Genomic DNA, 26,421 nt, shown 5'->3' with positions numbered 1-26,421 from the left:
TTTCAGTATTTTGTTCTTAATAAAAATATGTGATAATAAGTGATTTCCCGGATTTCCCACTCCACCAAGAAATTATTAGACTGCCATTGTTGATATGTATCAATGTATATCTAAAACATTATAGAATTCCAATTTAACTTTTTTATTCCATTTATGTAGAATTAGAAGTAATAAATTAAGTTGTGTTAACAAAACACCTCAGTAAGGATAATGTGAAAATAATAGTTAAAAAAACGAGAGTATAATTTTAGATTTCCTACAATTTTTGTTGCGTTATCCTGATTTTGCAATCAATTTTTATCTAAAAATGAGTAGTTCATATTACTTTCAAGTATGTTTCAAGTAATTAAATTGCTTAAAGTCCCCCTTAACTACTGTCTATCTATCTATCTATCTATCTATCTATCTATCTATCTATCTATCTATCTATCTATCTATCTATCTATCTATCTATCTATTTTAATCTGTAATAAATAAATTAATACAAAATAATGAATATTTAAAAGTGACCACTGCACAGATTAAATTGTCTAGACAAATAGTCAACCAATATCAGTCACTGCTTAATTTACATATTTGCCAAAAAACAACAGCATTTATACTTTTTCTGGGATTAAGGAAGCCATTTCTATGACTAGATGATATGTACATAAGAAGTTACATTTGTTCACACCTCATTCACAGAATGCTGCCTTATGGTATTTCTAGTGCTCTAGCTCTTGCAGCTATCAGGACTTGCGAGGCCATACTCTTAATGTCATTAATTAAAAATAAAAATAAACATCTGTGACTTGCAATATATTTAATAACAAGGAGATATTAATAATTAGTTCTTACTAATAAATTCATGCTTAGCAAATACAGCATGGATAGGTTAAAAGCTTTGGTTGCAAATAGGAAGAAGTCCCAAAATGCTTCATGCAAATATGACATTAACCCATCCTCACATGTAAATTATTATTATTACTATCATTTTTTGTTAGAGATCTGTGCCTTCTTACATATCCACACCTGTTGTTTTGTTCTGGCGCATTAATGTCATTTGACATCACAGTATCCTCCTTGTGTTTAAAAGAGTACAAATAAGATACTGAAAAAAATCAACAGAAAAATGGCCATGAACTCTTGGCCCTCTGCCAAGATATATCGTAGGTTGCACAAGTGAATTTGACAGTATAGGAACTGATGTGTAGAAACAACATATAGTCACTGGGTAACACATCAGATAACATCAGTGGAAGACCAGCTTCACAGAAGGACATAAGAAACTGCTGTGTTTTAAGTTTTTCAGATACATATTTGTCACCTCAAATACAAAAGTCAGCAATTCACCTAAATGGCTTCTCTATATAAAATATGGACTGGACTGAAATATCAGGAAAGAGAATACAGGGTAACAGGCATGGAGGCAACCTTTCTTAAAGAACTGGAACTAATGTAAGGTTAATCAATATAATAGCTTTTTCTGAGATAGGCATCAAGAAACCAGGGCAGGTTGAGAAGAATTTCTGATCAATTTTAGAAACACTTTCTTTTTTAAATGATGTAGCTTAAAAAAACAAGAAAAAAACTGAACTTCTGTAAAATCTTCAGCAGCAGAGACACCAGTCATGTCTTTAAAATCTCTAGCAGATTAAGGAACTTAACTGTTTGCAAGATAACATTGCCCTGACCTAATGTTCTATTCTTTCCTTAGCAGGTATCCAAAAAAGCAATTTTAACAATGTGCCATTCAATAAAACATTGGATACTTATTGTAACTTGTTTTGATATGACTTTAGTAATTTTTTACCAAAGGCAATCAGGCCTGCAAGTCTTGTAATATATAGAAAAAAACATCTTTTCTCAGACACATGTATTTTATATTAAACAGTGAATGGAGCACAGATTTAAAAATCATCTCAGAAGATTGCTCAACTGATCTGGAGTATTTAATGATCAAGTACCATCCATGTTATTGACCAAGTCAATACCAGTATTGTGCTAAACAGATTATACATCACTATTACCCTGAATGTTTATATCCTGAGGGATAAATTATTGTTGCTGGAGTCTTCAATAAAGCAAATATAAAGTAAAATATGCCTCAAATAGATTCAACATGTCTCACTAGGAGAACTAGCACTGTGGATCATTGTTACATCCCAGTCTATGATGCTTACTGTCTCTAGCCCTACTAAACTTAAGTCAATCAATTCACTTACCAGTAATCCTATTGCCTGTTTACAAGCAGAGACTAAAGTATGGAAAGTGGTACAATGCTGGACTAAAGAGGTAGAGGAACTATGCAAGATCATTTGGATTACGTAAATTAGCAACTGCTTTCAGATTCCTCGTCAGATCTGGATGACTATGGCACAGTAATTATTAGATTCTTAAAAAATGTTTTGGCAACTTTTTGCCTGTACAAACTGTCCACTCATTCAATAATAAAATGCCATGGATCACCAATTTCATCTCTAAACAGCTGATGTTTTGCACTAATATATTTAATGTCTGCAGTATTGAATATAGATATGAGCTAAGGAAAACAGTTAATGCAGGCAGTAGTGAATACAGAGATAAACTAGAAACTGAATACAGCAGCACATGTGATGCGTATAGGATGTGACAGAGCATACACGTTCTTACGAATTATGAACTAAAGTCTTCCCCTATCACATCCAAAGTTTCTAGCCTAAAAGAACATAGTACTTTCTACATTTGCTTTGATTGTGTCAGTAAAGGTGATTCTACATGGGTTCCTGCAGCACTGTGTGCATGTTTTTATTATAGTAATAATAATGATAGCAGCTCACTACTCAAAACGCAAAGTGCCAGGTCTCAAACTGGTAACCTTTTGGTTATAAAGCAGCAGTTCTTACCTCTGCACCATCCAAGAATACATATTGGCTTTCTGTAGATTGACATTTGAGCTTGGGTTTGTAACTCATTGACAACAACATGTAAATTGAATAATTTTTTTTTTACTTTAGTTATATTCTTGCACGTGTTTATTTGATATTTGGACTAAAGTCTTCACACATTATACACTTCACATCATTATTAGTATAACATGGAATAAGTTTCTACTTTAGGTATGTGTTCAGCATTTCTTGCTTCGCATTTCCTTTCATCCTGCACTTACCCAGATGTTTGTAGACATGGAACACGCATGAAAGTCATGTTTTCCAAATAACGATATACTGTATTATTTACCCTATACAACTCCAGGCACCTCACACTCAGATAAGGAGCCTTGGCTTTAGCTGTGAGAATTTTTTGCCCGAGTTTAGCTCCGTCAAGGTGGGGATGGGATAGCAGGCTGCTCACTGCTTGTGCTGATTGACACATTTACAAAACAAAAGATGCTGATGGAGAGGTGCAAAAGAGATTTAAGGTTGGCCGGGATTATGAGTTTTTTCGTAGGCTTCAGGGATTCTAGTGTTAAGGATTGGAGCTCTGATGGAAACAACTTTAGGGCATCTCTCAGTTCCTGCTCCCGGGTCATCTTTGAGCCAGTCATCCTGGAGCCAGTCATCCTGTCGACTATGCCACTGTGAAATGATACAAAGGACACCACAAAATGGTTTTGGGTAGCCACCTTGTATACCTGAAGATTATGTCTAAAAAAAAAGAAAACAATAGTTTCTCTTTACAGAACTGAGTCCACAATTGAAGTGTCTTGTAACAAGGAAAATGGGGCTTTTTAAGCCGGATAGAGAAGTGATGTCGTTGGATCTGGAACTGGAAGTTGGGTCATCGGGGGCCTGGAACTGGAAGTGATGTCATCGGGCTCAGACGGAATTTCCCGTAGCTGGTCTGCAGAAGAAAGAGAGAAAGAGTCAGTGCACACTGCCACCCCCTGCACCAGCATGGAATTACCCTCTTTCAAGCCCTTTAGCTGCCTCTTATGTACACATGTGTGACAATGTATATATGTAAGTTGGAGTGCAGACTGCCTTAGAATTGAACAGTGATTCACCTGCTGAGATTGAACCAGCAATGCTGAGATTACAATATAAGTTTCCTAACTAAATTACATTTTCCCATAAACATTAAATTTTTCCTTTTTTAGCAAAACTTGAAATAATTAAGTCTGGTAAATAGATCAATAAATAAGGGTGGCACAGTAGCACAGTTGGTATCGCCTCTACCCCTAAGCTTCATGGAAATGGGTTTATTTCAAGGAAGTATCAGATTAACATCAGAGTGCTGATGTATATGTGAGTGTGCCTTTTTTATTGTACTGGCATCCCATTTATGGTTGCTTCCTACCTTGTGTTCAATACTGCAAGCATTATTTGTGGCTACCCAGAACATCTTTTTCAGAAAAGGATGAAAGGATGAATACATGAATGTGCTTGAATATGCTTAATTCACTATTGACAGACATGCACTGTGGAAAAGGTATAAAGTAAATGAAGTGGAATGCTAGGTCTACCAGCACAAGAAATAACCATGATAGCTATTTTTTGTATTCCCAGTCTGTATATTTGCTATTTTAAGAAATAAATCTGTGTTTTATGATCTGTTATTGCAAAACTGTTTAGTACTAGTGTGTTTTAGTGTACGATTTAACGCTGAAAGAGAAGAAATTTCATAGTGTAGTAAAACAGTAGAATCACATCATGTTAAGTTTAAACTGTTGTACACATTTAGCAAATTTATGGTGAGAATGTGTCACAATTGGTGTCTAAGACAGGGATAGTTCCTATCTAGCACCTACTGCTTCTGACATATGAACTGGGTCCATTTGACTTCTGGAAAAAATCCACATGAAGTTCAATTTTGATGACAATTTCTATAACAAGTATGTGATTACCTTATTTCTAAATATTAATTGACTAGCATTTAATGTGATTATTAGCAGTGTGAAATTGTATCTGTTAGTATTTGGTATTGTGCTGGTCCAATTGATCTACTTGCTTCCTCAGGTCTGACTCTAATTTTAAGAAGTTTCCTTCTCCTGACCCTGGCAGGACAACCCAGGCTTTTCAGGAGATGCAAGTCCAAAACTGAGTTCCAGCAAACGACTCAGCAAGAGCAACATTGATATTTCAGGACTAACAGAAGAAGCCACTTCACCCAGACAGCCACTTGCAAGAAAACAAAGCGACTCTTCAACCTATGATTGTGACAACTTCACTCAACATCACACATTTCTCACAAGGTACATTGCTGATTTGTAATTGTCACCTTTACTTTTCTTTCATGTTCAATACTGTGAACACTGTTGAAATGATCTCACTTGAAAGACTGCATGGTTCACTTTAAAATTAGGCCACTGCCATGTCAGTTAATCAGCAAGCCATTTTTTACTACTACATTTTTCAGTTATCTGAAGCAAAATAGCAGAGAACTTTTCTTCAAGTTCAAAACGTATTAACTGTATCGTTTAGCCATTAAATGCTGCAAGAAGCAAAGATTATTCAAGGTCAGTGTTAATAGTGTAGAGAATAAGGCTATTGATTGCTTAGAAAGAAAGTCAATGGCATCTTGTGGAAAAAATAAATAAAAACAGCAGAGGTTGTTTATATGTAGAACTTTGCTAAATCAAAAATATTTGTTTAGCAAAGGTACATTGACTAAAATAGGCTATTGATTCGTCATTTAGGACAAGTCAGATATACAAATGATGGACAAATAAACCTTGGTCCTTTATGTGAGATCAAGCAGATCATACAAATTTTAACATTTAAAACTGGTTTGAACAAAAAGAAAAAAATCTAGTTTGTATGATAAGCAATTCTCTTGACTTATTGAGCCATATTATTTTGCTTGAGCCAGGCAAAAATGAAAATCAATGAGTCAGGTGCAAGGAAGGAAGCAATTGTGGACAGGGCACCAGGCTATCAAAAGACACACTCATCCAAAGCTGAGCAATGTGAAGTCACCAGACATGAGAGAAACCCAATGCACATATGATGACAATGTACAAACTCCAGACATACTGTGACTGGGCCAGGGTTTGAGCCAAGGTTCCTAGACACGTGAAGTAGCAGTGCTAATCACTATACCACCCAAGTTTGCTTTGTACTGACATTTGCTCAGCAATATCACTCAAATTTTCAAGATCTGTTAGGTTTAAAGTTAATGAACAAGATATTAGTTTATACAGTTTTTTATTCTTCTAAAGGCCTTCAAGCATTATGAATATGTGCTAGTACTCTGTAGCAGAAGACTATGAAAAATAGAACTTCCTTGTTCCCATACAGACAGTGGTGGAGCTAGGCTTTTGAACTGGGGGAAATCTCATAAGTGGGGCCCCACTCAAGCAGCATGCCACAATCCCTCCCACCCTTCCCAGTGCACAACAAATACAAATTCCAAGGATTTCACATATGTCTGGTAAAAGCTGTTACGTATGACATCGGGTTGAGCGTCTGATTTTAGAACCAACACAACTCAGTACAGTTACTTTTTGAGTATTAAGCCTGAAAGAAGGGTGCTAAGTTAACATTATCACCGCTATGCAAATTGTGATGGGCCACTGATACTGTCATGCACTTGCTGCATGTTCATCTCTGTCTCTTGATGGCAGTTTTCATCTACATCCATCACACTGTTTTTTTTTCATTATTTGTGCAGTCGCTTTCTTCATCAGATGATCCGTTTCTCTGTGCCTCATCACTACAGTTAAAATGCAATGAATGGCCTAAAATGGTGAAAAGGCAAATTGCTGCTTACCTTTACACTATTTTATGTCTTGCATTTCAACTAAGTAAATTTGAAGAAAAACTGGAAAAAATGCAGTGTTCGAAAACTTTTGACTGGTAGTGTACATTCTTTCTAGGATAGGATCACAGTGAGCTAGTGCCTGTCCAAACAGCATTTGGGAATGACATGGGAACTGACTCTGGACATCTCACCAGTCTATCACAGGTCACTTGTGTATACACATACAACAAAAACTCACCAAATAAACTTCTGTACAAAGGGAAAAACCCCATGCACAATCTGTAAGACTTTGCAAACACCCCACTGACTTGCACACACCCAAAGTTCAAATCCAGGACTATAGAACTGTGAGCCAGCAGCACTAAGCACTGTGAAAGCCTATTATTAAACAATATGGAATAAAAAAGTCAAAGAACTAGGACATTTCTTTATTTAAAATTATTCATGCACACCTCCATGTATATTAATTGGTTAATAGATTTATGAATTGTTTAAAATTATGCATTCATCAATCACCTAACCTGTTTAATCTAGTTTAAGGTCATGACACTAGAGCTTAATGCCAATAACTTTGACCAAGCATGAGCTAGCTGTAATGGGATATCAGTAAGGCACAACCCAGCCTTGCCAAGTGTGGTCTGTCTATATAGGTAAACTAGGCAACTGCCTAGAGCAGCACATGTGCAAAGGTGGTGGTGATGCCAGCCAAGTGTGTCACTTTAAACTATAATGCAGCCTATTAGGAACTTGAGGACAGGACATGGGGCTGGGACTGGCAGAGGAATGGAATCCCAAGTCATTCCACACACTACATTGAAGTACATCTTGATAAAATCATCAACATTGGATTCAGATACAAAAAGAAAAAAGGGGTAAACCACTCCAAAAACTAAAGGCTTAATCTTAAAATACATTGTCTCAGACAGTAGTGTTAAGTAAAAGTAGGCACTGTTTAGAGAAAAAAATGAGATGTTCTTAACAATCCTATGTGTTCACTGCCAGTGTAATATCAGCGCCTGCAAACCAATAAATGTGTATTGAAACAAAACCAACATATGCACAGACAGACCAATAAGAGTTGTACTGTATGCTAGCTTTTTAATATACATTAGTTGTACTAAAAAGCACGATTTTTTTTTTACCTAAACGGCACCTTGTAATTAAGACAGTCCCTCAGCCTTCTCATCTAGGTGTCTTCAGGACATAGCTTTTCAAAGCTGAAACTGATTACAAAAGAAAGAAGTACCTCCTAAGTACAGTGACACTGGACACTCCTAGTGGGCTGGCTACAGTTTCCATAGGGCATGAACTGGAAGAGTGGAATTGAGAATACAGTTAAGAGAGGTGTATTCTGTGTGCACACTTCTGAATGGAAAGCTTAATTAATGCAATAATGCTCATTAATGGAATAAAGCCTTTTTAGTTAAGCACTCTGTCAGTCCGGTATCTGCTACATTTTTTTCCCATTGACTTCCGGTTTGCATCTATTCACGTTCGTGAGAGATAGATGATGCATTAGCGAGAAGTTGGGATTGGTGACGGATGTGTGTGTTGAACTGTCATTAAAGCCTCAGAAATCATGTAGGCTCATGTTGTCCTTCAACACACTAAATGAGTGCCATAACATTCTACTATTTACACTTGTGTTTTGCATGGAGAGGAGTGTCAAAAGGCACAGTCAGAAACATCCATACTCAGTCATATGGGTCCAGTTTAGAGTGATCAGTTATTGTAACACATCCGTGTTTATAATGTCCGAGAAACCCAATATACTCAGAGAAAAAACTGTGCTTACACAAGGAGAACAGGCAAAATGCACACAGTGTCCTGGACAGGGATAATTAGTGGTCTCCCAGTTAAATGTGTTTGGTATTCAAAGACTTCAATCATTGATATTACAAAAAATCTTTTTTTTTTAATAATTTTCAATAAGGTTTATTTCTACCCTGTTTTTTTCATGATAAAGATGGCAAAAGAATGCAAGAATCAGCCAAAAAAGGCACAGTAGATTATTGCAGAGCATACTCAAGTGCCTACTTGGCCAAATCAGACAGGCTTATGCTATTTTTCTAGTAGAACCTGGAATGAGGCCAACCATGGTTTGCTTTATTTTGATTGCATTTTTTCCAAAGCTTCTTGGAAATCTTTGCTTATCAAATATTTGGGTGGAAGATACAATTATCTATCAACTTCACAAGACCTATTCCCATCTGGAAAAAGCTGGCAGCACTGTGAGGATTACACTTTTTGATTTCCCAAGTGCCTTCAATATGATCCAGCCATACCTGATAAGAAGTAAGCTCAGGGATATGCAGATGGATAAGTATATGGTGTGCTGAATAACAGACAATCTGTCTGACATGTTGCAGTTTGTGAGGCCCGAAGGACTGTCACTGATACAGATGTTAGCAAAACTTGAGCAGCAGAAGAAACAGTCCTGTTACCTTTTCTGTTTACCCTTTATACCTTGGACTACCAATATAGTGCCAGGTCATGTCACTTGCAGAAATTCTCAGATGATTATCCACTAATGAGATGTATTAAGAAGGGGGACAACACAGAGTATAGGAGGCAGGTGGATGAATTTGTTTCTTGGTACAAAGAGAAATGTCTGCAATTCAACATCAGTAAAATCAAGGAAATGGTTATTGACTTTCACCACACAAAAGAGCATATGTCTGGTCACAATTCAGGGAGTGGATGTAAAGGTGGTGCATTGCTACAAGTATTTGGGGTTCCACATTGAAGATAAGCAGAGGAACTATATAAGAAAAATCAGTGCAGACACTTTTCTTTGGAGATTGCATTTCTTTGATGTGGGTAGTGACATCTTTTACACGTTCTTTAACTCTGTGATAACCAATATGAATTTCTACACTGTAGTATGCTGGCCTGATAATATTTCAAAAGTGGCCTACTGAATCAACAAGCTAATTAAAAGACTCAGTTATGCATCACTCTCTCAGCCCACTGGAAATAGGAGAGAATGAAATCAAAAATGAATGCCATTATGAATAATGCTGCATATACTCTCTGTGACACACTGTCTTTTAGTACTTATAGGTAGTGACAGTGCGGGTCAGCCATGCTACCAGGTCTTTCCAGGGAGCCTCTTGAACCCACTACCATCTGTAACATAACTTGGATGAGCTTTGCAGATGAGGACACACACACAGTAAGGGATAGGTGAAATGATGCCTGTGCTTTTATTTAAACAATCAAAATCAAAGTGTCCAAAAACAGTGCAGTGTTCAAAAGTCCATAAATAATCCAATAAAAATTTTCAATGAATAGAAAATTCATTAAAAATGAGGTTAAATACACAAGCAGTAAACTGTCTCAGCAGTACAGTTCTTAGCCCTGGTGCCTTCCCTTGAAAACTGATGTCTCTCTGTCTCACCCTGATCAGGCCTCACAGCATGGAGAGGCTTCCATCCAACAGGCGCAGACAACCTTTTATCCCAGCTCGTGTCCCCGCAGCCAATCCCACGGAGTGCTGCCAAGTCCTGCTCCGCTCACAACGTTGCCAATAACTGGATTCATCCTGAGCATAATGGCCACTCTTGCTATGGTCACTCAACAGGAACGAGCCCTCAACCCCCACTTGAGCATCACCTACACGCTCCTTCCTGCGGCTCACCTTCCTGTCCGCATGCTTCCTCCCATCTTGCACTGGCTCTCGGTCACTCCTGCCAGTTTTGTTCAGCTCCTGTCTTTTTATTCAACCTGCCTAATTGAACACAGGTTCAAGGAGCTGCATTCCCTGCTGCACCAATGAGGAACATGACTGTTCTGCCAGCCTCTGCACATATATTCTGCACAATCAACCAGCACCTCAATTAAACAAAGGGCAAAGTGCACTTGTGCACCCTATGCCTGATTGGAGCCTGTATCTCTTTGAGGCGCTATTATTTACTTATTTTTAAACTGGCCAAAACAGTTCATCTGTGGACCCACCATCTTACATAGGAAGGTAACCAATTAATCAAGAGGAATGCGTTAAGAAACTATCTACTGGGCATTTTAATACCCATGACGATATGGCTTTATAATGCCTCACTGTGACTACTGTCCTATCAGTAATCAAATCAAGAGTTTTTTTTTCTTCTTTTTTGTAATTCTTATATGTGTTTGAAGGGGGTTGCAAATGTTTGTTATAATATTCCTTGAACTTCTTTAAAAAGCTGTATTTTTTAAATCTATTCTAAATCTTTTTTAAAAGCTGTATCTATCACCTTTAAATTTTACACCATGATAGGTTTTTACTTTGTATATGGTCTTTTGCAAAACTGGCAATGTGTTGAACGAAAATAAATTACCAAAGCACATTAACAGTATTTAAAAGCTTTGAAGCTTTGATCTGTAACAGAGTTCCAAAATAGCACCCATATAAATGAGAGGAGCAGAAAGGAGAGGACACTAAGTGAATGCCATATCGACTAGCTAGGTACTTAAAAAGATACAAAAGCTTTACGGCAGGAATTTAACCCACAGCAGCCTTATGCATGTTACTCCACTGGTGAAGATTTTGGTTATTAACATTAATTACACTGAGGAATGTTTGGAAGGGAAGACAGTAAAGTGGAAGCATACTGAGTCACTCGAGTTCATAGTCAAAATTGAGGTGGCATAATTTATAATTCCCTTTAAGAGATAGGCTACTAGTGATGTCATTTAGTGCATGCAGACACTCAATTCATTTACAGGTTAACTATTGAACTTTAGAGAATTACTGAAGGAGCCAGTCATTCATTTACTATCAAATCAATAAAATTAAAATTTACTTCAGGAGTGTTTTTGAAAAGTGTATTTCACATGTCATCTATTGTAATGAACTTAACCCTCCATGCCTGTTTACAGGTTGCAGATATCATACTTATCAACTCTGAGCATAACTGCATTTTTTATTTTGTACAGTATTTCCTTCTAAAATGATGCTACAGTCTAGGTTTATGCCTCAGCTTCTCCTTTTTAATCGTTGCAGACTGCCTAATTCATGCTGTGAATTCCCCCCTTTTCCTTTAAATAAACCTCTTTGTCTGGCACTGTCTTGGAGCACCTCTGCAGTGATGTAATCTCAGTCTTGGTTTGCTGCTATTTTTAGCTGCAGCATATTATTCAGCCTATTGTAGAGCCTGCTCTGCATTTTAATGCAGCATTGGTGTAAGTGCAGATTCTGTAAAGCGAGTTTCTGTAAAAAAATATTGCCAATATTTGATACAACAATGATGATGCATTCATTTATATTTGGAAATGGGCTAAAAATTGTGTATTTATTAGATTAAGGTATATAAAAGAGGAGTAATTAAAGGAAGAACTCAAATTAACAAAGGAATAGCCAGAACATAAAATAAAGTCTCATTTCCCCATCATGTATTTTGGTCTCTTCTCCCAGGCCACATCCTGACTCAGATCTCATTTTTGCCTCTGCATTGGATGGCTTTTAAACTCTTATTCTATGGCTTCTTTTGGCAGAAGCTCTGCAATAATTTTGTAATTTTGAGACCACCAGATCCAAATACCTTCTTGCAATATGACATCCCTGGACCCTTGGTCTTTAATAGGAATAGTTTTTCAAAGGCATCTTTTGTGCTGCTATCTCTGTTATTTTAACACTGCAGTCAGACTAATACCACCTGCAAACCGTTTGCTGCAATCTTCTAGCCTGGTGGGTTTTGTTAATCTCCTGCTGGACCCTTATTGCATTGCTCTCTCTAATCAAGGGACAGGCATTCTTAGTATACGATGGGTTATCTACCCTCTGGATGTCACAAATTGCTCATAAGGTAAATATGCCATCTTGTAGTGTTCCAGTAGAATCCTTTTGTCCTTCTCTGGTGCCATATTCTTTTATTCACAGTGATAGGGCATAATCTAACTGGCAACCTCAAACTACCTATACTGGCATGCTCAGGAATGATTATTTTCTGTCTTGAGGAGATCCCTGTTGAGTCTCTCATCTATCCTGTGACATTCTTTTGACACCTTTACTCTTTGAAACCCTACTGCCAGTTAGGCAACAATTCACAAACCAATTGAAGTGAAGCTGAATAATCTGTCTCCCTTCTAATTTAAGATTTGTCTTTGTTCAAAATACTTGATACTGCATTGGGTAACTTAGTGAAGTTCAACTGTGCAGGCTAAGCCGTTGCTCACTAGCTTGTGCATTTTGATAATGTCTTGGAATAAATGGGACTTTAAAAGTGCACATGTATTTTTTAGTGACTAAGGTCAGGCTGTGGCAGCTTGAGGGAAAAACAAAACATATTGTATTTAACTATATTCTTCGATGGGTATTATTTTTAAGAACATGCTGTAGAAATGGCGCTGTATATGCGCCTGACTCAGCACAGAAGGACACAGAGGCACGTATAAAACAAGGACTTTTTATTTTTGTTCTTCATCCGTGGGCACACGTCTTCCCCGTTACCCACAGGCAATACACAGTTTCAAAAGCACTCTTTTCCACACAACAACAACAGCACTCTTTTCTCCTCTCCCACCACTCCTCCTCCTCCCGACCCTGGCTCCCTGAGTGGTGGTGGCTGGCCCTTTTAATACTCCACCCGGAAGCATTGCAGGTGCTTGATCACCTGGTCCTAATTGCATTTCCGGGTGGGGCTGAAGATTCGACCAGCCGGGCTGCAGACTCCATGCAGCTCCCCCTAGCGGCCATCCGAGCCCCCAACCAGGCTGTGGAGGACTCCATCTCCCATGTAGCCATTCGCCAGGTTGGGGAATCATCGTCTGCCAGGGAGGCTGCCACCAAGCGTACCGGAGGAGGTATTGAAGTGTCCATGGCTGCTCCCCCAGAACAGATGCAGCAGGGGCGTCCCTGCCGGGCATGGGATCCGGCTGTCCTTCACAATGCACTTAATGCAAAACTTTCACTGAATACATGGTGCATTCTCTAATGCCTCCAATATGCACAAAAAAAGCATAAATCAGACATATTGAGGCACCTCTACAAGACTGAAAATAATTTCCATCCATATACATCAAAAGGAATACACAGCATTGATTTTTTAATCCCATTTCTGCACAAAACCTGCCTCAGTCCTGTCTGCAGTACTAAAATTATGTCATGCAATACAAAGTATTAAGTCAAATGTATGTCTCTTAGTGTCAAGCAAATGATGCATACATTCAATAAAATCGTTGCTTTTGTCTTTTGTTTGTCTTCAACAACAATAGAAAATTAATGTTGTATGTCTGGTTTTCACTGTCTTATTTAAATGGGTTTAACAACACTATTTGCAAGAGGATTTTCAACTCCAGCGATTTAAATTTTAACTGCTTCTACCAAAAAGTAGGGAAAAAAATATTTTTTAATTCCTTGACCACAGACTCTCTTCCATAACACTAAAATTACTGTCATGAAGTACTAAGGCATGTTTCACAGGAATTTACGCCTTTACTCCCATCATTAAACTCAGTAAATCCCATTCAGGGATACAGGTGCCACAGGCCCAACCCTGGATGTATTCCTAGTCTGTTGCAGGGCATGCCTATAGTTCCTCAATCCTGGCCAATCTACAGATGCTAGTTAACCTAATGTGTATTTCTGGGATTTGTACAGAAAACTGTGTATCTGGAGAAAAGTCCACACAAATACAGTAAGACCATGCAAACTCTCTACAGACAGTGAGGGTGCTGGGACTCAAAACCATTGTTGCCGAGCTGTAAGGAAAAGTTGATAATGCTTGCATGACTGTGCTGGACTGAAAATATAATTTTTTATAACTTTCTGTTGTTCATTTTATATCCTTGTGAGCAGTACTGTAATGATAATGAATTTGTTTTGTCAATCTCAAAGTCACAAATTGTTTCTCCTTCTTATAAAATGAGGGCCACATATACTTAGATATATGAATCCTCTTGAGATAACAAGATACAGTTAGGTCCATAAATATTTGGACAGAGACAACTTTTTTCTAATTTTGGTTCTGTACATTACCACAATGAATTTTAAATGAAACACCTCAGATGCAGTTGAAGTGCAGACTTTCAGCTTTAATTCAGTGGGGTGAACAAAATGATTGCATAAAAATGTGAGGCAACTAAAGCATTTTTTTAACACAATCCCTTCATTTCAGGGGCTCAAAAGTAATTGGGCAGTTGACTCAAAGGCTATTTCATGGGCAGGTGTGGGCAAGTCCGTCGTTATGTCATTATGAATTAAACAGATAAAAGGCCTGGAGTTGATTTGAGGTGTGGTGCTTGCATGTGGAAGATTTTGCTGTGAACAGACAACATGCGGTCAAAGGAGCTCTCCGTGCAGGTGAAAGAAGCCATCCTTAAGCTGCAAAAACAGAAAAAACCCATCCAAGAAATTGCTACAATATTACGAGTGGCAAAATCTACAGTTTGGCACATCCTGAGAAAGAAAGCAAGCACTGGTGAACTCAGCAACGCAAAAAAACCTGGACGTCCACGGAAGACAACAGTGGTGGATGATCGCAGAATCATTTCCATGGTGAAGAGAAACCCCTTCACAACAGGCAACCAAGTGAACAACACTCTCCAGGGGGTAGGCGTATCGATATCCAAGTCTACCATAAAGAGAAGATTGCATGAAAGTAAATACAGAGGGTGCACTGCAAGGTGCAAGCCACTCATAGGCCTCAAGAATAGAAGGCTGGATTGGACTTTGCTAAAGAACATCTAAAAAGCCAGCACAGTTCTGGAAAAACATTCTTTGGACAGATGAAACCAAGATCAACCTCTACCAGAATGATGGCAAGAAAAAAGTATGGAGAAGGCGTGGAACAGCTCATTATCCAAAGCATACCACATCATCTGTAAAACACGGTGGAGGCAGTGTGATGGCTCGGGCATGCATGGCTGCCAGTGGCACTGGGACACTAGTGTTTACTGATGATGTGACACAGGACAGAAGCAGCCGAATGAATTCTGAGGTGTTCAGAGACGTACTGTCTGGTCAAATCCAGCTAAATGCAGTCAAATTGATTGGGCGGCGTTTCATAATACAGATGGACAATGACCCAAAACATACAGCCAAAGCAACCCAGGAGTTTATTAAAGCAAAGAAGTGGAAAATTCTTGAATGGCCAAGTCAGTCACCTGATCTTAACTCAATTGAGTATGCATTTCACTTGTTGAAGACTTAACTTCGGACAGAAAGGCCCACAAACAAACAACAACTGAAAGCCGCTGTAGTAAAGGCCTGGCAGAGCATTAAAAAGGAGGAAACCCAGCATCTGGTGATGTCCATGAGTTCAACACTTCAAGCTGTCATTGCCAGCAAAGGGTTTTCAACCAAGTATTAGAAATGAACATTTTATTTCCAGTTACTTAATTTGTCCAATTACTTTTGAGCCCCTGAAATGAAGGGATTGTGTTAAAAAAAAATGCTTTAGTTGCCTCACATTTTTATGCAATCGTTTTGTTCACCCCACTGAATTAAAGCTGAAAGTCTGCACTTCAACTGCATCTGAGTTGTTTCTTTTAAAATTCATTGTGGTAATGTACAGAACCAAAATGAGAAAAAAGTTGTCTCTGTCCAAATATTTATGGACCTAACTGTAGTACTTGAAAGCAGCACATGAACCTCTTCTAAAAGTCAGTAAACCTTTCTTCACCCCTTTACTGGTGTAGGTTAGTACAATACATTTTTCATTTAAAATTCATTAATAAATGCAAACTAATAATTGAGAGGGAATTGTAAAAATATATTCAAAATACAACTGTAAACAGCTATTCTAAAATTTTAATTATAATTAAATAATAGAATTAAGCAAACACAATTAAAAATGTGTATTTTTATGGATTAATGTGTTTGATCAAGCTTCATAGCTCCTTTTGGTCATTGTAATGGTACACTCTGGGAAAGGCTCTATACTTTTATTGATCTTAAAAAGTTTGGCATTTGCCATGTTTTATGTTAAACAGAAAAACAATAAAACTTTGGGAAGTACTTTCTAACACTGATACGTAAATCTGGTTAATACTTCTGTGAGTGATTGTGTTCAGAGATGAAGAAGTATTCGGTTCAGCATGCCTGGCACTTGCTGTTCCAAGTCGCAGGAGTAAAATTGTTGAGGGAGAGCATGTCCTTTTCCCCGAGCAGCAATTGGTAAATTGCATATCACAATGATATAATCTGTAATATTAAAATTAATGGGGTTGTTTTGCCTTACTTGAGGCACATAATATTTGACATCAGAGCACTTGGCTACAGCTCCGTTCCTTTGGCATGATTACTGTTAAACCAGTGCTCCACAATTAAAAAAAACAAACATGTGAACTGTGGTGACTTTTTCTTTTGTAATTAAAAAATATTGCTTCCATTCATGTATTAAATGTATATATCAATAGTAAAACATAAAGTAATTATGTCAAATAAAAAAGAGAAAGTGATTTGAGTGCGTCACCAGAAAGGAATGGGCATTATCTTAACCTCTAGGCTACTGATAATGTGATGAAGCATTTTGATTTAGCTGTATTTTTTAAGCTGAAAATATAAACATTTAATTCAGAGTTTAAAATATTTTCAGCTAGAGGTGTTATTGACACAGCAATAGACTTTGACACATCAAAGATATTTTACTGGTAAGAATTTATTGGAATGTAAATAATAAAGTATACCAAATACCAAAATACCAAATAAATCAGTTGAGGTCTTTGCATGTGCTATGTGTAACTTTAACTCTCCAGAGTACATGAACAGTATTTATAGGTGTAAGAACAATTATTTAAATTACTACTAAAATTAATTCTCCTTCCAACCTAATTACATTTTGATCATATTCTGAAGCTACGTTGCTGACACTTCTTTACTTCACAGATGTACTGTATGCAATGTAGTAACTGAAAGTAGCTCTCTGGCACCATCTAGCATTAATGAGTTCTAGAAATACCTGTCCTGTTGTGTTTCCATAGGATACAGTATGTAAAATTATTTTCTGTAGTATGAAACAGATGGGTTTATAGTAATCAGAAGTGTTATGTTTCAAGTTTTCATTAAGGGTTATACGTAAAGCAAAAGCAATGGCTTCTAATGGTTTTGTAGAGTTTTGTGAAATTTAAATCATTGTCTGCCAATATAGAATGATACAGTCTGAAAATTTGTAAAATAATAAAATATCTGTTAGACTGTTGTATTAGTGATTTTTTTTGCATTTTGCAGAATGTGAAAAGAAAATTGCTTTGGAGGTCCCATTTAATTTTATCATAGTCAATACATAGTTCAGTTTCTTTTAGTAGATGATTGAATTTATAATAAAAATGAATTTGTACACCAAACCTATCAAAAAACATAGAGAATTTATGTCATGTCATGATGGCAGAGAGATACTGTATGAGTCAATGCTTCCACTTCACTGGGGTGGTGATTGCCCCTTCCACTTTAATGTAAATGTATGTTTCCATAACAGGGTGAAACATGTTTGAAGCTTTTTTTTGTAGTCAGTTTTTGTGTATGTAGATATGAAAGGTTATCCCTGGAGAGAAAGTCAGTCTGTCAAAGGAGCACACTTGTGTACACACCCATGCTTATATGTGGTCAATTCAGTACTGCCAGTTGACCTAACATACATGTCATTTATAATGTGGGATGAAAACCCAAGCAAACATGACGAGGACGTGCAAAATCCATGCAAGCAGCAACTGAGTAAAAGTTCAAACAAAGCATGATCTGCTATGCCTGCTAAACACTGTGCCAGCATACCGCTCTTTGCTTAGTCGTATGTTTTATTATAAAAGAATGCTTGCTTTAAGAGAACAGTGCTTTGTTGGAATTGGTTCTAACAGTCCACAGCCGTTTTATAGGAAGAAAAACTGAAATACATTGTTTCTAACTGAAAGCTACGGTTTTTATTGTTGAAATTTGTATAAAAAGCTTGGATAAGTAGTTGATCAAAAATCACTGGTGTAAAATTTTTATTTTCTAATGTATTGGCGTATTATTTTCTAAGACATATACAGTAATAGGCATAAAACCATTGCATTTCTTACTATGTTTTGTTGGTTATGAATTCTTTTCTTGTGATGTTGTGCTCTAGTTAAAGGCGCTATTAAAATAAAACTATAAAAGATGTGACTTTTTACTTTTACAGATATTTAATATTAGAAGTCTACCATCTGCATTGTTTATAGATGTAAATGTTTATTCAAGGTCACAAACAGTGAAATCTCCTAATAGGCAATGTGTGCCGTGCTATGCACATTTTTCATTTATAAGTTCGTTGATCTCTATTGTACATGTTTTTGACCTAAAGGAAATTAATTAAATCATAATTATTTTGATTAGCATGATTTATATATTCCATTTCTGTTTAATGTTTGTTTTTGCCTTCAGGACTACAGTGTTTGATTTATTTGTCATTTATAAATGTATAGATATTGCATTTAAATAGATTTTTTCTATTTCAATTCAATATACCATTATTTTGATTTTTAAAAAGAAAGAAAGAAAGAAAGAAAAAAAGAAAGAACTTTGTCCCCTGGGGAAATGTGGCTTTCTACAGAATCTCTTTAAATAAATAAATACTGTACATAAATAGAGAGAAAAATAAATAAATACAGGGTGTCCATAAAATCTGTGTGCAATTTGAAATAGTTGTAACTTTGTAGGTATATGTGATAGAAAGAATTTGTAAAAAGGATTAGAAAGAAGAAACACTTACATTTTTTATTGTTCTTGTTAATTTTCAACATGTCCACCATCATTACTAATACAAAGGATAATACGATTCTGTAGTTCTCGGAAAGCTTTTTCAAGCTGATTTTCAGTAAACCAGCAATCACATCAATTATCCTAGCTTGCAAGTTTTCTAAAGATCGAGATTTGCAGTGAATATACTGTGTTTGTCAATGATGTAATTCGATGAATATCTTCCTAGACATTTGCCTGTGGCAGGAGGGGTCTGGCTGCAGAAACTGTAAGTTGTAGGACTCCACACTACACAGGAAACACCTAACCTCCATGTGAACTCATTTTTGTCACTTTGAGTCACATAACCTTCCCCAAATCCTAATCTCATCCATAATGTAACCATAATGAATCAGCTAACCCCCCCCCCCCCCAACCCTGATCTTATGCATATTCTAAGCAGGCGCATCGTGGAACATCATGATTTTGAGCATGGAGGTCACGTTTCCTGCCTAGTGTGGAACACCAGACCTTCCAGTAGACAGTGGAAGTCACGTGTTTCCTGTCTAATGTGGAGCTCCGCACCTTACAGTAGCTGTAGCTAGATATTCAGGCTTGTGGCCAGCTTAAATGAACATTTTTCCCAGTGCCCCATGAGGCTTTGTGAGGCCAGCATGACATCACAGTATTGCAGCAACCCTGTACAGGATTTTCACGCATATGTAATGTTAGATCATTGCTGATTTACATATATATACTTCATATATTTTTTACTTTTGTGACCATTTGTTGTGTTTTCTTGTGGCTATTGTTCCATCTGCGTCTTTTTTTGTTTGAGACACAGTGGCCCAATGGTTAGTACAACTACTTTACAGCTCAGATTACATTTTTCCCCACAATAATTAGATCAGCACAGTTGGTAGATTTTTCCTTAGTCCTCAGGAACAACTAAAACACCTTTGCACCATTTTAGTCCACTCAGAATTAATTCATTTGCTCTCTCCCCAGAGTTTGGCCAGGTTCCCTAACATTTCTGTGATTTTGCCAAAGTAATGGCAAAATGAATTCAGTGGGGTTTGCGCATTACTAGTAGAGAATATGGTAATCTTGCTTATCTCTAGCTATTTCATATTATTTTAGGATGTGTTTTGGATATTTTTTTTTACTTCATCTGAATTTGTGAAACCTACTTGTTACTGATTTTACTACATTCTGATGACATCCAATGTTTGATTTATACTGGTTGCTATTGTCCCCATCTCTTCCATTGTGGGATCAAATGAAGTGCATATGTCAGTTTGCAATACAGTGGGCACCATGGACAGCAGGTTGCAGATAATCTCTGTATGAAAATTATGAACTTTACAGGTTCATTTTAGGCTTCAGTTATTGATTAATATATTCATCGGTTGCCCCTTGGAAAATAAATAAATGATAAACTAACCATACTTTTTTATGTTTGAAGAAATGTTCTGGTTGTTTTATAATGATGATTTGGCACATCCACATGATTTGCACTACAGTTTATGGTTAATATAAGGAAACTACCTAACGCCTGTATATCTAATGAATTTCTACCTATCACATATATAGATGCTTTTTCTTTACTTTAAGTTTAACCTTGCTAGGGAAATTAAAATATGTAATACTTCTTGTTTCTTATTATTTTTGTCTTAATAGATGTTATGGCACCATCCAGACGTATAGAATAAAATCAGTTCTTTCTTCACTTCCTTAATTTTTCTGTGTCTACTGGCTATTATTAATCCATATACTGAATTTGCAAATCTTACATAGTAAAAACAGTTCAATTAAGCTTTCTTTCATTATTGGAAATTTCTAACATTAAATAGATAATATAAGTGTTTTTTATAGCATTCTACCATTTTCTCTCCCTCACAAAGTTCCTACCTCGTCATTTCTGTCTCTGTTACTCTGTGCACTCTAGTCTGCTCCAGGAAGATTCAGATCTTCGACAGGGGAGCAGCTCTAGCCTTCTTATTTCAAGCCCAGGAAAATTTGATTTTGAAATATCAGACTTCTTCATTTTTGGATCTCCTCTGGGACTTGTGCTGGCAATGAGAAAGACTGTACTGCCAGGAGTCCAAGGTATGGATCTTAAGTTTACTCATAACTGAAATAAATGCAGAAAAACATGAATGGTTTGTTGGTGTTTTAATTTGCTAATTTTTATGAAATATTTAATGGTACATTTTTCTTTGTAACACTTAAAAACAACAATCATCATTATTGATACACATCAATGACTCCTCCTTTGTGTGGTTTGAATTTTTTAAACCCTGTTTTTATGGCAGTCACATGTGTATTCGTATGTAATACTGGCACTCAAAACTCTTGAAGCAGGTTTTGGAACTTGCACACCCAAATAGGAGTTCGAGCTTATAAATATCATGAGCAGGAGTCACAATCATAATAAACAGGGGTTGAGGCCTCCAAAACATGAAACAAAAGCAGGCCAGGATCACCAATAGTCTTTGTGAGGAAACATTACCCAATGTAGCAATTTAAAAGTACTTTGATCTGTTTTTGTTTATTTGCACTGTCCTTATAATAAAAGAAAAAAAAAAAACAAAACTTTTGTTACTTACCAGTTTGTTCCTCGGATGCACAAGTGGAGCAGCTGTGGATTGTTGGGCTTGGAGAGGACCAGGTGGCACATGTTTCCATGCGAAGGGCCCTCCGGGGGTGGTGCGTGCCTGCTGCCCGTTGTGTTTCATCTTAGTGTTCTTCTGGTGTGGCTGTGGTGTTTGGTGACTGTGGTGCTGCATAGTAACAGACAGGCATATAGCGAACGCCGGTCACGGACATAAGAGAAGGACGTGGTGCGGAGTGTTGGCAACATAAGCACGCGCACCGCAGTTGGCATATATGACGTTTAGCCTAGGCGCTTGACTAGGGATTGCGAGGAGTGTTAGACCCGAGTCAGGTGATGATTGACCAGCCAGTCTTTACATCAGAAACAGGAGAGTTCAGTTCAGACCAGGAGAAAGTCAGTGCATGAACTGCAGGGTGATGTATCAGCAGGGAATAGACAGGTATTCTGATTTGCCAGGGCAAGTCAGCTGGCTAAGAACCTTTGTTTTTACTGAAGAGCTTAATAAAAAAGGGGTTGATCTTTTTTGTTTTTTTTTTGTTTTTTTGGAATATTATTTTTGGTGTGTGCCATGTGTTCAGTGCAGTTTTTGGAATTTTTCATCTTTATTCATCATTGCAGTGTTTGTGTGCCTTTTTTTTTATAATTTCTTTATTAACTTTTTTCCTTCAATAAACACATGTTGATAAATGTCAAAAATGAATTATTTGGCCTTCAAAACTTCAGTTTATACATATGGAAACACCCAGGAGGAATCAGACAAAGATTAAATAAAACATCAAATTATGATGTAGTCCCCCACCTAAGGCTCCCACCCTGCCTTTTAAGATACTTGGAAATACTAACAACTGATGAGGAAACAGTAGTAAAGTCATAGAAAGAAGTTTAATACCCATAAAATACTGTAGAAACCTTAAAATGTTTTGCCTCTATTAAGATTAATATAGGTCAGTGGTGTAAAATTATATTATCAATACTCATAAATCTTCAAATAGAGTAAGAGTTCGGAACTTCGTTGGAACTTGTTCCCTGCATTTTAGGTACAACACAAGTACCTGGGCCTTAAATAAAACAAGCATAAAACTAGCATTTTAAATCTGCTTACAAACTTATCCAGAGGAAGTTTTGTGCCATAAAATGTCCCTGGCATGTAAACCAGCACACCCATGCCCTCTTTTAAATATGTTGTTGTATTCATAAACAAATACATATGACGCCTAGCAGACACTGAATAAATAAAGAATTGTTTTACAACACATTAAACATCCAGTCACCAAGAATTTTCACAGTGACAGAGAGGTACTAATCAGTATTCAGTTGTAATTATACTAGAGAGGCCACAACAGAAAAAAAGTGTTAAACTGGAAGGACTTAACAAGAAATCAGTAAAGACTTTTTCACTTATCTTGTCCGTATGGGTAAATGTGGCCTCCAATGACTAAGTACCGTACCACTCACCTGAAAAAAAAGAAAGTTCAATGAGAGGAAAACCAAGAAACAGAAAACATACTCCAAGACTGAAAAAAGTTGTTTGGCAAAATTCACTGATACGGCAAAGTGCAAAGTATTTGAAATGTTTTTCCATAAAAATGGTAAAAGGCAATAGCCAGGAACTTCAAAGATCAGAAAAGGTGACCATTGGTATGTGTCTGCAGGCCCTTATTATAAGGAAAAGGTGCCTGCCATCCAATGTCTGCTTATACTTGTGAGTGTATCAAATATCTCAACAACACAAGCAATCAATGTAATAGCAAAGATCAGCTGTCCAGTGAGATAACTTTGATAAAGCCATATCTAAAACAAGAGATGACCATAAATAAACAACAAGTAAGGAAAAATCAAAAATACATTATGAAACTTATACAAAGCTACAATTAAATGCCTTCAGCTGGCTTTCAGTCCTATTAGATTCATTTAAACTTAGAAATCCTTATTCAATATTTAAAGCACATGATATAAAGTAGAGTCCAGTAGCAGTGGCATCCCAAATTGCATAACACACATTTATTTTTCTTACTTTAAAATTGTATATTCTTTGGAGCTTACAGGGTAGGAGGAGGAGGAGGTTGGGAGCGTGCACTGATACATGGTAGGAAATCTTTAAATGTTTTTGTAATGAATAATTGTAATCTGAAAGTAAAATGGTGGGAAAACACCATTATGAATATGAAGTAACATAATAATACAGTATGTAATGAAAAGTGTTCTGTGTATATCTGCATTTTGAAGTGGTTAGCATTTCATAATATGTGCACTCTCAGCAGTTTGTAAAGTATGTTATGCTGCTCAGTAACTGGCAGCTGGCAATCTCAACATAAACTGTAACATTTTTATTAGCACTGCAAACTAGTCAAATGTTTGTATCAGTGTCTACTTAGTATATGCATTCTAATAAAAAAAGGTTCTTGCTATCTTGCCAAAAGCTACAGTAAACTGGTTAATATTCCCATATGAAATAATTTTGTTGTACCTTGCTCTTTCCCTTCCTTATTCACATATCAGATGGAAAATAAATCACTATGAGTTTCATTCACTGCTTTTCTTGCAATATTAACTATAAAACCTTTGTTTTTCTTTTGGCACCTAAATGACAAGTATATTTCTCTGCTGTGCATTTTGTACAGTTCAGCTCTTCTTTGTGTCCATGTGATTTATTTTATAATATAAAAAATATTTATATATAATATATATATCATTTATTTTAGTGTCCTTTGCTGTTTTAAGCTCAATAATGTAATAATACAGTTTATTGGACTGAAAAACTTATTTTCAGAGATTTCACAAATTTTATTTTCAACTTTTAATTTTATTACAATATGTAATAATAATAATAGACATGTCAGTGAAATCACCTACATTCATTTTTTCGCCAACAATGACACCACATAGTCATACAAAATGTGATTTAGTTCAGTTAAGGGTGATCAAAAAGGCATGCTTATTCAAATTATAGTATTTACAATGGATTTTTTGTAGTAAACTGCAGAATTAAAATGGCTTGCAGTGGTAACTAGTATTATGTTAGATATATATGAATAACCTGATACTAAACAGTCTTATCTTGCAAAAAAAAATCAGTTACATGCCTCATACTAAATGTAGTAAAGTACATGTTAGTCATATATCTGGAGTAGTGTGCCCTCCACATTTGTTTTCCATGTGTTTTGTTTTGCCTAATAAAAATTCATCAATGTGGTGATCCTCTTGAGTTTATGCCATGATACATACATAATACTGTACCTCAGTAACTGGGTACAGCTTCATGTTTTTGTTTTCTTTTCAGTGACTCAAGTTCGACCAGCTTGCAATCAGTTGTACAGCCTGTTTCACCCTGCTGATCCGTCAGCCTCACGCCTAGAACCTCTTCTTGACTCTCATTTCCATGAGCTTGCCCCATTTGCTGTACCACGGTATCAGCGTTATCCCCTCGGTGATGGAAGGTCTCATCTTCTTGGTAAGATATTTATGAGTAAGGCATATAACTTGCAGCACTCACCTTGGAAGCTGTACATGCTTCATATGTTTTGACCTTTTTATATTTAAACATTAAGTGGTAGTGCTTTTCTCACATTTTGTATTGAAATTGCTGGATTGAGTCTAACTTTTTTAATTTTACTATACTTTTATTTGCATAATTCATGCTGATATTTCCATTATGTTGATGACATCAAATAGAAATTAAATAAAAGATAATGTCAAAGCGTTATCAGGAAATTGTCATAAAAATACTGTTTGTCATCATAAATAGAGGTTTTCAAAAACTTAAATAATTACAATGTTCTTTTTGATATATTTACATGCTGAATGGTGAAAAAATACAGTCACCTGATCTTTTTCTTTTTTTATTTTCATTAGAAAAATGTGATGCTTCCTAATAATTAAAAAATTAGTAATGACTTTGAGATTTTTCCTTGTTGAACAGCTTCAAAGAGAGTCTACATAAAATAGTATGGTGGAGAGTAGGACTTTAGGGACCTTCAAATCTTGATTTCCAGAATCTGGCTGAATGGGATGGACAAGTTGTTACTGTGAATGGCCTTTTTCCGTCAAAACTGTTCTAATATTCTAATATGTAATATGTTTTAATTAGTATGGTTCTTAACAATGAAATATCTCTAAAAGGGAATTGAAAACACTTGAGTTTGAAATGTTGATTTTGGTATTTTTATATTCATTTATATTATTAAATCTTGTTGTGTTAATTATTTTGTGTTAAATACTAATAAATGTTTGGTTTTGTTGCCTGTTCAAACACTGTTGAAAATTGCACATATGATTTGTTTTCACTATTGTAATTTTAGTTATGATTATATTGCCATGATCCAGCTGAATTAAAATAACTTAGACAATGTATGCATAACATAATAGTCAGGTGCGTTCAGTGACTAAGTTAACTGATATGAAATTTGGAGCATTTCACATTTTTATTTACTTCATCCAAGAGTCAGCTATAACATTTTTGTTTATTAAATAGTTTTGTAACATTGAGTGATATTCAAAAGTAATAGTGATAATAGAATGCAATTACATGTGT

The 26,421-nt window shown here is 36.3% G+C and overlaps 1 protein-coding gene across 1 annotated transcript in view; it reads left to right on the top strand.

Moving 5' to 3' along the window:
• The window catches only part of pitpnm3 (PITPNM family member 3), a 280,043-nt gene that overhangs the window by 186,605 nt on the left and 67,017 nt on the right, over window positions 1–26,421 (top strand). The window contains exons 8-10 of the mRNA XM_028806634.2: window positions 4,962–5,152; window positions 21,222–21,382; window positions 25,171–25,341. Of these exons, the coding sequence (XP_028662467.2) occupies window positions 4,962–5,152; window positions 21,222–21,382; window positions 25,171–25,341 (523 nt within the window). The remainder of the gene's footprint in view (window positions 1–4,961; window positions 5,153–21,221; window positions 21,383–25,170; window positions 25,342–26,421) is intronic.

Source organism: Erpetoichthys calabaricus, chromosome 8 (genome assembly GCF_900747795.2).
Source record: "Erpetoichthys calabaricus chromosome 8, fErpCal1.3, whole genome shotgun sequence".
NCBI classification, from domain to species: Eukaryota; Metazoa; Chordata; class Cladistia; order Polypteriformes; family Polypteridae; genus Erpetoichthys; species Erpetoichthys calabaricus.
This window is presented reverse-complemented; position numbering and strand designations above follow the sequence as displayed.